The sequence below is a fragment of the Clinocottus analis genome, unplaced genomic scaffold (assembly GCF_023055335.1).
Source record: "Clinocottus analis isolate CAN_PGR_092001 unplaced genomic scaffold, fCliAna1.0.p SCAF_18, whole genome shotgun sequence".
NCBI lineage: Eukaryota > Metazoa > Chordata > Actinopteri > Perciformes > Cottidae > Clinocottus > Clinocottus analis.
This window is the reverse complement of record NW_027175909.1, coordinates 12,476,874-12,489,870: the sequence shown is the minus strand read 5'-3', so window position 1 is coordinate 12,489,870 and position 12,997 is coordinate 12,476,874. Positions and strand designations below refer to the sequence as shown.

General features: G+C 41.0%; 1 protein-coding gene across 1 annotated transcript in view; it reads left to right on the top strand.

Annotated features, from left to right (window-relative positions):
* Positions 1–12,997, top strand: part of ptprn2 (protein tyrosine phosphatase receptor type N2) — a 113,306-nt gene that overhangs the window by 58,606 nt on the left and 41,703 nt on the right. The window contains exon 11 of the mRNA XM_068581535.1: positions 6,539–6,603. Coding sequence (XP_068437636.1) covers positions 6,539–6,603 — 65 coding nt within the window. The remainder of the gene's footprint in view (positions 1–6,538; positions 6,604–12,997) is intronic.

The following is a 12,997-nucleotide window of genomic DNA, read 5'->3' as shown; positions in this document are numbered from 1 at the left end:
TGATTGGACTTTAGAGCCTAATGATGTCATGGCTATCATCATGTGGGGTGTACTGTGTGTGAGAGAGAGAGAGAGAGAGAGAGAGAGAGAGAGAGAGAGAGAGAGAGAGAGAGAGAGAGAGAGAGAGAGAGAGAGAGGAGAGAGAGAGAGAGAGAGAGAGAGAGAGAGAGAGAGAGAGAGAGAGAGAGAGAGAGAGAGAGAGAGAGAGAGAGAGAGAGAGAGAGAGAGAGAGAGAGAGAGAGAGATGGTTTGTTTTCTTTTTCAGATGAATTATTTGCCTTGGTGTGGCGCCATAATGACTTTTTAGGGATTAAGTTTAACTGTTAAATTAGATTATGTCTAATTATATTTCTAGATATCAGCCGACACGTTTAGAGAGCGAGTGGGTAGAGAGTCATAGTGATGTTGCAAGATATATTACCCAGCGAGGAAATGATTTGACAATCAATTGGAAATTAATCAACAACATTTGGCATAATATTGAATAATTAAAGTCATTTATTAATCAAAAAGGTCACTTTCTCAATATGCAGATTTGCTTCGTGCAAATCAAGATAGGGCTGCAATAAAAAATGATTTTCATTGTTGATTAAACTGATGATCATGTAGTTGAACAAGGTGTCACAATTTTAAATATTGAGTTGTTTATTGTAGAACAAGCAAAGAAAACTGAAATAAAAAATGACTATATATATATACATATATATATAAACTGAACTATAACTGAACAGTTATTGATCAAATAAAAAGAAATACACTTCCTTTAAATTAATCAATTTTGATAAAAAGAAGGTGGTTAAATTGTATTTTGACTATTTTTCACATTGTATAAAGGCTTTGAATGCCAATTATTATTATTAACTTATTTATTTTAACTCTTATATTCTCCTTCGACAGCTGCACCTTGTCCCTCTGTTTCATTTCTAGCTTTTCTCAAAGGTGCAGGTCCTGTGGTTTGGTGCCTTGATTTATAAAAGCCAAGGAGCAGAATAACAATGGATACGCATGAACAAGAGGAGACAGAGGGGAGAGTAGGTCTTTGGGATTTTCTGGCCGTCTGTGTGTGTCTCTGCACAGATAGTACTATATATTAAGTTATTTACAGGATGTTTATTCTCACAATATAAAAAATAATAAAATCAGAATTCATGTGAAAGTCTATTATATATTTCATATTTGTGTGCCTGTGTCCCCTGTAGAATATCCTCTCTATATACTGGTAGAGGGGGGGAAAAAGGGAACAAATAAAAGCAACAATATCTGTGAACTGATTTACATTTTGATAAGGATCAGCGCGCGGAGGTCGGATGTAAAGAAGTCACATACATGTTACATATCATATATGTAATGAATACGCTGCTGCTCGGAAGTCAGCGCCGCGGTTCTTCGTACTCCAAAGGGGTATTGTTGATTTTGTTTCCCACGTCGGATTTTTACAGAGAAAATGGGTTGCCGCGCTTCTTATCTGTCAGGGGGGATCAGGTGCATCTCCCTCTCTCTTCCTCTCCCCCCTCCTCCTCCTCCTCTTTCCCCTCCCCCTCCCCCTCTCTCCACTCTGATAGGTAGAGACAGCCATCATATGTGCAAGGGGAAAGTGATGGGCGGAATGGCAGCTTTAATATCGGAGCGATTGCCTGCTGATAAGGCTAACGGCTGTGGAGAGGCGTGAGCGTCAGCCCTCCTCCGCAATAAACACTTTCATTTTGTTTGGTTGGAGTGACGGATGGAGAGATGGAAGTGGTGAATAGACGACCTGAGGAGCAGCGACGGGAGGGGGGGGAGAGAGGGGGGGAGATAGATGGAATGGATGTTATTCAATATTAACAGATCAATCAGAGGGTGGTGAAATATGCATTTTGTCAACTGTATACCCCCATTCGGCCAAAGAGGCAACATTACGATCATGTGACAGCGCTGGCTGCTGTGCCGCGTCGAAACACAAAATACTTACAGCTTACAGTCGGTGATTTGTCTCCCGATACTGAATTTATATTGCTTCGAACAATAACAACCCTGTCGTATATCAGAAAAATGAATATATATATTCATGACTTTAAGCTCTGATGACTTCATGATAATCATTTCTCAATTGCTATTAGAATCCATGATGAGGAGAGCACAATTGCTTCGGTTTGTAGCATATGGCGGAGAAAAGCAACACTTTAATCAAATTATATCTCGCCACAAGAGCATTTGAGTTGAGCACATATGCTACGGAGCAGTTTAAAGGTCACCACGAAAAAAACACAAGCTGAAATGTGCCCCTGTGTGTTGTTGTTTTTGGCGTTTTCACTCATTAGTGTGCGTGTCGAGGAAAGTCAACGATGTTTTGGATGATTCTTCAGATTGATGATTAAAATGGCCTTTTTGTCCTCTTTCTTCCTCTTCAACAAGTTGTTGATGAGGTTTGTTTTTTTTTAGGTCTTCTTCAGTTCTTCCTGTTCACCTGAATGTTCTCATGCATGAGACATCCAGTGCACATCTAATATTTGGTATTTTAAAAAATAAAAGAAATGTGCTTTGGCCGCTGCCACAGTTCCAGCTGAAATCATTCAGTGCTTAATGCATTTGTAAAAAAAAAAAAAAAGTACTAGAGCAGCACTGCGTGTGAAAGGTCCTACTTTAAACATCTCTTTTTAATTATCAGTCCTGGTTGATTTGGAGACAGACGTCGTTATTGCCGATAACAATAAGCGTCGCTATTTAAACACATCTTAAAAAATAAAGCCTGGTGGATGTGTTTAAAGTGCAGCCAAACAAACTCACGTTATTTTAGTACAGCAGTCGAGTGATTTCATGCAGCGGCAGGCCGCACGAGAGGCCAACTCCTCATCTCTCAGCTAACTGACCGTTGGTTTTTTATAACCAATCTTGGTCAATGCTAACCTCTGACAAATGCATTGTGTTTCCTGTGGCTGCTTCACATGAAACACACGGTCTCAGTGCGAAGAGGCAGCAGGAAATGTTGAGTTTGCATGAGCAGTAAATCAGCACAGCTCTGACACAGTGAAATAAGAATGACGCTAATATCAATGAGATCAAATAAAAAGCAGAGACACTGGATTACATGCTGCGCCGTCGTTTCCTTGTGCGCAGGTAAACAATGTGATCGTGTTAAGGGTGGACGATGAAAGCTACTCTATGCATGTAAATGAATTTATGGCTGAAACAATTTTAGAAATGAAAGAATAAATAGTCTTTATTTTGGAATTTAAAATGTCTCCTTTCCTCACAGAGTGGTTGCTAATATTTTTTAAATCATTTTTAACTATATTATTCTTAATTGAAAATGCTTGTATTGTACACAAGTGACACTGAAGGCCATTTTGAGATATTAATTCACCAAATATGAATCACCCACATTAACTGAATTATTATTGAATAGCTTCAGTTCATCAGGCAATTATCTAATGTTTAATCTCCATTAAAACTGTTGCATATACTGTATGTATAATTTAAATTGTAAGCCCTTTAAACACATGCACCCTTTTGGCCTTTACTGGGCTTTTGTTGCCTGCTGAACATCAGATCATATGGCTCAATGTGACTCGGAAACTGAAAAGATTAAATGAGCAGCGGGGATTAGATCTCGATATTAGAAGTCAGACTAGATAGACTCCGACAATGCCTATTAAAAGGGCTGGAGGAGCCTCTCTGAAATGAGTCCTGACATCTCTGTTCCACAGTCTGTCAGGAGTATTTGGTGGCTAATTTGAAGCTTACAAAATCTTTGAGAGTGTCTGGGAGAAAAAGAGAAAGAGAGTGAGCTCCAGTGGGAGGTTAATATAAGGGGTGACCAAAAAGAGATGCTGGAGGCTGTTATCTGTACAGTCACTGACAGAACAAGCAATCCATTGGCTGGAGTCTCACTGCAGCCAAGATCCATCCAGTTACCGGCTAATGAGCCCGGCAAGTACATTGTATTTACATTTAAAGTGGCTGTTGTGGGACTGTCCTTTCCCTCAGGTTGATTGGAGAGTCCTCAGCTTTGATTCACAAGCAAATGCTGACCTTCAGGCTTCTTTGGTTTCACCGTTAAGACGGTTAATGTCAGCTTGTCAGTCAAAACCCGGGCTGCGGCCGCTATGACGCGCATGTGTGTTGATTCCAGGCTAATCTTTTCGTAGGTTGACTCATGATGTGTTGCGATCCCAGAGGGGTCCTCATTAGGACCAAAACGTTGTGTGACCTTTCAGCAGGCTTCACCTCGCCCCACCACCTACGCCCTCACCCAGCTGGACCCAATTACCTTGCTCATTACTCCCCTCCGAAATAGCACCAGGACTGTGCAGGTACTGGAGCTATATATGGAGCGGCAGTCTGTCTCTGACTAAATACAGGGGTGGCAACATGAAATGAAAACGAATTGAGACATGCCAATTGAAGACTTTCCTTCTCTCGCTAAGGGCGGAAGATTTTCTTCTTCATCCCCGTGCTACTTCTTTTATATGGCGCTGTGATTTAAATGTCCATGTATATTTTACCTTTCCGGCTGTCTCGCCCTCTTCCTTTTATCCTCCTGTTAGCCATTCTTCAGAAACCCCTGGCTGACACCTGAAACATAAGATGCCCCCTTCGCCGCCATGTTGATGAGACGATAGGATGATCAATGTTTGCTGGATCCTTAATAACCAGAAAGAGAAAAGGGGAGAGAGGAAAGAGCGAGAGAGATGGATGATTATCCTAAAAGTAGCGTGCTTAATTAGATGGAATGCTGCATACATTGTGGACTGAGTGGAATCATTGGGATAGATTAAAATACTAATTAAACAGGCCCTTGCCGAATTTGGAGTGTGAGGTGGGGTTCAGCTCTTCAGGGTCATTTGCATAGCCTTCATCTGGGGAAATGGGATTTAAAGGACCTGCTCTCTTTCTCTTCTTCTCTTTAACTCTCACTTCTTTTTTTTTCCTTTTCCCCTTTACCAATCACATTCACATGCTAACAAACTCAATTAAAATTATGCTCAATTTTTTTTTTGTTGCACTCTATAATTTGGCATAATCTATTAAGGCCCCTTTGATTCTGTTTTTCAAAATAAATGTCTCCATCAAAGTGAGGACGGGACGTTAAGCGCCAAAAAGGGGGGAAAAAAGACGGTGAAATGTGTGATCTTGAACGATGGATATTTAACATCGCCTCACTTTGGTTTGATTTGCATGAGAAAATCTTTCGTGAACAAAGCTTTGGAAATAGCATGCCATATTTGATTAGATCAATAGATGTGAGGATCAAACTCGGGTGGTGTATTAATTACTGCAAGAACAAAGGCAGAAGCTCAATGTATTGTGTGCTGTGGATCTACAAGTACTTCATCTGCTTATGGGTAATATTCAGCAGGTCTGACTCAAAGTGTGGGAGGAAAACATTTATTATTGGTACATCATGTTTGCATTTCATATTTTCAACCATGGCTCGATGGATGGAAGAACAAGATGGACTCTCATGACATTTTGTGCTGGAATTCGAGGTTTCCAGAGGATGGATCTTATAGATTTTAATGCTCTCCAAACTTTTTTTCTTTTGTGGAACCACGAGGTTTCGTTTGAAATGTCTCAACAACTATTGGATGCATTGGTTGAGACATTCATATTCCTCTAAGGATAAATTGCGATAACTTTGCTCATCCCTGAATTTTTCATTTAGCGCTATCATGAGGTCACAATTTCAAACTAATGACAGCTGTACTTTGCGCATGATACGACCTGATCATGTGCAATACATCCTTGTAGTGTTGCATTGGAGATATCAGTGGGTGAAATCCGACAATAAACAATAAATCACACCTATTCCCGTTAAGCTCTTGTTTCAACCATAAATCCATCTTATCCATCAGCATGTTAGCATTCTGGCATTAACATGTAGCGGTAAGCACCACTGTGCCCAAAGCTGCGTTCACACTACAAGCGACAAAACGGTTGACAGCTACATTATCGAAAAGTGTTGCTCAAGCGCTCGTTTAAATAGTTATGTCATTAAGCACCGGGAACTGGATAACAGTGTTTGTTTAAAACGGAGAAAGGAAATAAAATACATGATTGGTTGATGTTCTACCGCGTCGTAGGAGAGCAGAGAGAAGGTGAAAGCAGCTCGACTTTGATTTGTAGTGCACCTCATGTCAGTGTGTAGCTTCATGTCACCGGCGTCCATCTGAAATGACTTGTAGCCCGTTGCTGTGTCGCTCGTAGTGTGAAGCGGCATGAGTACAGCCTCACGGAGCCTCTAGCATAGCCCTGGACCCTTATCTATTACGGTCCCTCTGCCCATACAACACATCATTCCTCCGAGGGCCAGACCAGACTCCTGTCAGCTGGTGAACTGCTCTCTGTCATATTCCCTGAAGATTGTTTTCTCTGTCTGTGTGTGTGTGTGGGCTGGTCATTTGCTATGACCAGTTTGACATCTGACTCATGCTGTTACATCCACTGCATCATTCTCAGTTTCACTGACCACTTGTTTTGCCTCAGGAACTGAAAGAGCTGCTACTTTATCATCCACTGCTCATACTCAACACCTCCTCTGCTTTTGTCTCCCGTGCAGTGCAACAGAAGCAGCAGCTGGAGAAAGAGACGGGCCTGAAGATAGTGGAGGCTGGAGTTAGTGATGTAAGTTGCACTCACTAAAGATATATGTTATTCAGCTCTGTGTGCTTGTTATTGTGTGCCTGTGTTCGGGCGCATGGGACAGGAATAACTCAGTGAACCCAACTTGTCTTGGCATTCGGATCACACCTGCAGCTTCAGTTGTGCAGCCAAACACTAATCTTTGGCAGCAATGAATTCCAAACACACATCCCTTTAAGTGTGTTTCTTTGATTGCGGTCCGCCGTATTCGTTTCCTTTAGGTCTCTAGGAGCTGCTGTCGCCATGGCAAATAAAACACAACGAGACAAAAGCACGCTGCATTTTGTGAAACGTAAAGTAAGTGTTGATCATCACAGCAGTGCAACAATAACCAGATTATCCTGAGTGCTGTCACTTTGTCTGGAGCCCTAATGCTCCTGTGACATATTCATTGGAAAGAATTAAGTGGAGAGCAGGAGGACACTCAGGATGATCCAGATGAAAGGAGAGTAAATGTGTTTTCATTGAACACTGATAAATATTCATATGTATCAGCGGTAAGGATCTAATCAAGCACCCATTGATGTGTCTTGGCCCTCAATGTTCGTCTGGTAAATTAGTTTCTCTATGGAAATGAGACAGACAGCCTTAGACCCCTGAGCTGCCCTGATCATGAGGCATGCTGGGAGCTAAATGGATGTGCCCTGTGCATCGCAGGACAGTTGCCATTGGCAACAACCGTCACACACTGTATAGACAAGATCATTTCCCCGTGTTGGTCCCTTCTATGCTGTCTCCCTTTGGTGTCGCTGCCTTTCTTCGCCCATCTGCCTCCCACTTATATCTTTTTTAGCACCACATTCTCTCTCATCTTATTCCACATTGTGTCTTCATCACGTTCTTCTCAATTATCTCTGATTCACATTTTTGTTTCCTTTTTTTCTTCTCGGTGACTTTTGTCCTGTTTCTTTGTCTGCCTCTCCTCGCCTCTTTTTCATTCTTTTATTCCCACTCAGACTGATTCCTGCGCTTAGCCAGAACTGGTACAGGGCTGTGTTTGTCATATTGGGCCTATTTGTAGATAATTAGCTGCAATAATAGCCTCTCTGCAGGAGCCAGGGTGAGGGAGGGATGGAGGGAAAGAGGGAGGGAGGAAAGGAAGAATCTGTCTTCCACCTCATGGGGAGAAAATCCACGCCAGCCTGTGTTTGTAGAAATGCATGTCAAAGCGTGGCATTTACTGTACTACAAATAGAGAGTTGGCAAAGTATAAACCCCGAACACTCACTCAGAGGGTGTTTTATTAGCAACAGCTCTAATGTGGGTGTGTATGATGTCACCAGTTTGTATTTAAGAAGTGGAGAGTTGAGGGTAAGTTGGGGAAAATGTAGCTTTTGACAAGAGAGCCTGTGGAGTGGGCTCTTCAAATACATTAGTTTAAAAGGTGTTAAATCAAAATGCTGCTTTCAATAAATTTGCAGTAAATTGACCACAGTTACAGGTGACTGCATGTTGGAGGTTGCGGCAAGGGTCTTCTTTAGACTGCTTATTAGTGGGGGAAAAATAGAAATATGCTAGGTAAAATTGCTCAGTGGATCCACAAGAGGTATAGAGCGGGAAATTAAGCAAAGCATCAGTGCTAAGCTTTCCACTGACAGTATTCTTTCCACAAGCTTGTACAAAACCATCAATGTGCTCGGTATCATTAGGTCTTATCACTGACAATTCCCCTCTCCTCCGTTTTTATTTAAGAGGTGACAAATGACAAAACAGCTTAGGAAGATGTCCAGATAGAGTGAACGTCAATAGTGGTAGATGCGGACGAGGATAAGCAAATGTCAAAGTGGGGGGAAGGAGACATCAATCAATAGGCCGAGCAATATCTACTCCATAATAGATCGCAGGGAAGTCGGCTTCCTGAAGAGAAAGAAGCAACAGAAAGATGACTGCTTTGTTTATCTTAAATAATGTATGTACGTGTGCGGCATAATCTAATGTATTTTCTGAGTATCATTCTTGTTAACAGCTGTTTCCCAAGTGGGAGCAACACAAAAGCCAACAGAAGGTCCTCTCACAGCAATTTGTGAGTTCTGTAAAGGTGTGAAAAACTGTGAGGGCGGGGGAAAGCGAAATAAAGTGGAAGTGGAACGAAATGCGTGGTTGGTGTGACCTCTGAGTGAAACCATACATATGAAGTATATAGATAGCAGTACCCATACTATTATCACTTAGTACGACCTGGAAGATACCATACGTTCTTTCCACGACTAGTATCGTTTGTAAACGGCACAACGCGCTGTGAATGTGCGTACCTCACTACCTCCTCGAATCTTCTTTCAGGAAAGCGGATTGGGATTAAACCCCCCACGCCGGAGACAATGACTAGGCATCAGGCTAAAGGGTTGCTTACACAGCATGCTGCTACAAGTGGGGAGCGAATAAAAGGGAGGCTCTGAATTATATATTTTTTTAATGGGAGGGGTGTCGCTAGTTAATAAAAAACACAATCCTCATAAGTTTCAAATAGCTTCCAGTGTGATGAAAAATTTAGTTAACAACTTAATTTTACTTAAAGCTTGGGAGGGGATATTTAATCTCTAAAAATATTTTATGATGTTGAATAGCTCTCCGCTACTATTGCCCTAATCAAGGTCTTGATGATGCATATTAACATTAATATGAGTAAGCTGAGGCTTTCCTCTGCATTAAAAATAAAATGTTGAAAAAAAAATGGAAGGTTTTAAACAGATCTAACAGCTAAGATGACAAAATCCAATGTCCAAACCCTTAAAACTCAAGGTTCCCACAGTTGGCACGTCACTTGTATCACGTGTTACAAATTAACGTTCGCAGCTAGTATGAACTAGCAAAGTTAGCAAACGATAGCAATAGCTTATTCGCAAATGCCAGGAAAGTGCATGTTTGATCATGGAATAGCAAATAATATGATGTGTAGCTCAGAATAGAGGCAGGGGAAAGGGAGAAGGGCTCCGGTTAGCCATGATAAAAGAAACCAAAAGGCCGCACATTTTATGTATTACACATTACCACTTCTACCAGCACGGCAAGCATTGGTATCGCTGCGAGACAACTTCAACTGCCGCTCAACCGTGCTAACGTCTGAAGGGGTGTGGGCTCCGAAGACGATGACGAGCATTATTTGTAGAGTTATGCCCATAGATAGCTGGTTCCTACTGTATGTGCAGACACGTAGGTTGCTATTTGTAAATACCTCAAATGAGAGCGTTGTTGTAATAAGAGTGACATTTTGTTCAGATGGTCCTTCCCATTTCAGTCACTGAGCTCGGCACTCTGATGCTCCGTTTCCTCAGACACAGTGCGGGAGTACGCGCAGTGCGCTAAATAACCGAACGGTATAGTCCAACAGTGCTACAAACCTATGCGCGGTCCAGTCGTGGCTATTTACGAACACACTCAAAGGCTATCCACTCCATGCTACATTTTTTCTACAATTCCTGTCTTAGGGAGTCTTATCATTGGGAGTTATGATGGCTGAATTCATGAGAATGTTGTAAAACTATTATGGAGAAGTTTTGAAAATGTCTTAGTAAAAATAAATGCACATCTGTAAAGAACGAATGGTAAAGGTTTTCCCAAATTCCCATTCCAATATGCTGCGATTTAGATGCACACATTTCCACATTCGTCCTGCATGCATAAGATGGTCCTCATGTGTTTTAAATTGGTAGTTATATTAAGATTCATTGACATTTTGACAGCGGCCTCATGTTTAAGATAACTCCGGCAAACTGCTTATGTGAAGAGGCCCTCATTAAGCATTGAATTCCCTAAGCTGCATGTCAACTGATTATTCAAGCACTAAATGTAAATCATATATGGCAGGCAGGGAGTCTCTGCACTGTTCACGTGTGTGTTTGTCTGTATGCATTCAAATGTACAGTAAATGTGTACAGTATTGTCCTCAATGCATACTGCAATTGGCATTTAGAGGGCTTAAGTGTGCGTATTTGACATGTCTGGCCGTGAATGTGAACCTACAGTTAGTCACCGGTTTTCTATTTGATTTCTACTCTAGCTACATAAGGCAGTGTAAGCATTTCATGATGGTCGAAAGCTCCCGTTATATTTCTAATCAAAGAACTAAGAGCAGGAGCACAGAGGCACAGAGGCAAAACTCATCTCAGAGAAAGGTCACCTGTAGTTATGGCCCCTCACTATGGATTTGAAGGCTTTCTTTTCAATATCCTGTGCCATAATTAATGCAGGAGCACATCTGTTTGAACATATTCTGACAGGCTTACTTTAAAAAACGTACATCAGGTTTTGAGTGGACTAAGAAGGTTTATATCTTATTATGAACTATTATGTTTCTATAAACCATCTACATGGTGAGGTTGTTTATTTGTTGAAGACTTGGAGTTGCATTGGTTTTAATAGTGATGTGCTTCTCTCTGTTTCGTGGTGCAATTTGTATGAATTTGGACATAACTCTAGTATTTATTTACTTCTAGGAATATCAATGTCAGTCCAGCACTCTTAGAGGATGGTTTTGATCTCTTTACTTTTCCGCTTCTCAGCTTTTCTTTAAGTGAAAAGTCAGTTCTTTGGTTTAAGACCAAATACCTGCAGAACTCACAACTAATACTCTTTACTTTGTTCCAATTAGAAAATGTTAGCATGCCAACACGCAAAACTAAGATGGTACACATGTTAAACATGATACTGTACCTTCTAAATACACACTAGTTAGCACGCTAACGTTAGCGTTTAGCTCAACAACTTCAAGCATGCAAATCTAGCCTCACATATTCTTATTTAAAACATGTTGTTTTTTTACCCTGCAAATGTCATAAGTGGACATTTAATATAATATACCCTCGGTTGATTATCCCTCCACCTGATCATCAATTTTATGTTATGTTACAGTAAAATACAATAGTAACTCGAGCAACAAGGAACACATTTGTGACTGTTATTGCACTCGATGTGATCCAAGAACTTCTGGCTCAGGGATGATCACATTCAATTTGCATTTTGTTTTGATGGAAAAGTTTTTCTATGCATATTTATTTCCACATTTCTGTTATACTCTGTGCATGGTTGTCAAGCAATATCAGTGCATTTTGCTTTCCTTTAATCTAACAAGGCCTGAATATTGTAGCATATACCACTTAACAACAAATACCATGTGCAACCATCAGCAAAGGCAATTCCTCCGAGCGAATGGGACAAATCACTTCGGAGGCGACTTCAAAGGAAAACCACACTGACCATTTCCATCCAGAGAGAAGAGACAGATCCACAGGCTGAAATAAATAAATAATCGTGAGTTGTACAAATTGATCTTGTAACGGCATGGATATATGCTTTACTTCAAAACATGTTTCCCCATGCTGCTTTTTCAAGCTGCTTTTTTTTTTTTTTTTTAAGAATCAAAAGATGAGAAAAATACATTTTTATGTAAATTTTTCCGCGATCTCTTATTCTCATTTAAGTGTGAGTTTGCCGCCTCAGAGGGAATGCTAGTGGCCTGGTTGCACTGCAGGGTACATTTTCCACCCGTCGCTGTGCTGCATCGTACCTATATGTGTGTACTGTATACGTTTCAGCAAATCAATCCCACACTGGCCCTCAATTGCCTTTTCCACATTGACAACCTTTCCCATCTCCTTCAGACACTGTAATAAACCCAAACAATGAAAAAATTGCCGGCTATAAAAATTTCAACAGTGCAGGAAGGCCAATCTGGCTGTTTTAAAAGTGGCTAAAATGCCATTACTGTGGCAGATCTGGATGTGAAATGTCATATTGGAGCAGCCCCACTGTGCCTGCAGCCCTGAGTAACACTGCCTCTTTGGAGACTCCAGCTGCCTCCCACTGATGAAAGACCGTCCAGCAGCTTCGTTCCTCCGCAACCTTTTACCATCACCTGACCTTTGGACTGCAGAAATGCCTTTGATACCGTGCCATGCAGTTTGGTATTTGCCTCTATATGTCGTGACGTGTGCTTTCCCCCGGGTAAGGGTGAGCTTGTCTGTTTTTAATGAGTGTCAGGATGTAAAGTGTTTACTCTCCTACCTTTTGCTTCTTTTATGTTGCGCATGCCTTTGTTAAAGAGAGGTATGGTCACTGTGTATAGTTGACAGTGGTGTTTTTACTCAACGTGTTGAAGGGCACTTCTTCAAATCCTTTCATAAGGAATAAAATACGATACAACTCATGGCCAAGGTGGCCTTGGAGGTGTTATGGCGGTTAAGATCAAATTAAAGAAAATTCTTACACTGTTATAAATAGTCAGTCTGCAATTGGTGCTTTAAACATTTTTTCTTTTTCCAATACATTATTTTCCTTTTATTCTCACAATTACTCAAGGTTATGCAGTAGTTCCGTGGTTCACTGTTTCTTTAAAACTATAAGGTCTTAAGGTCAAGGCCTTTCTTACTATATGGAGTCT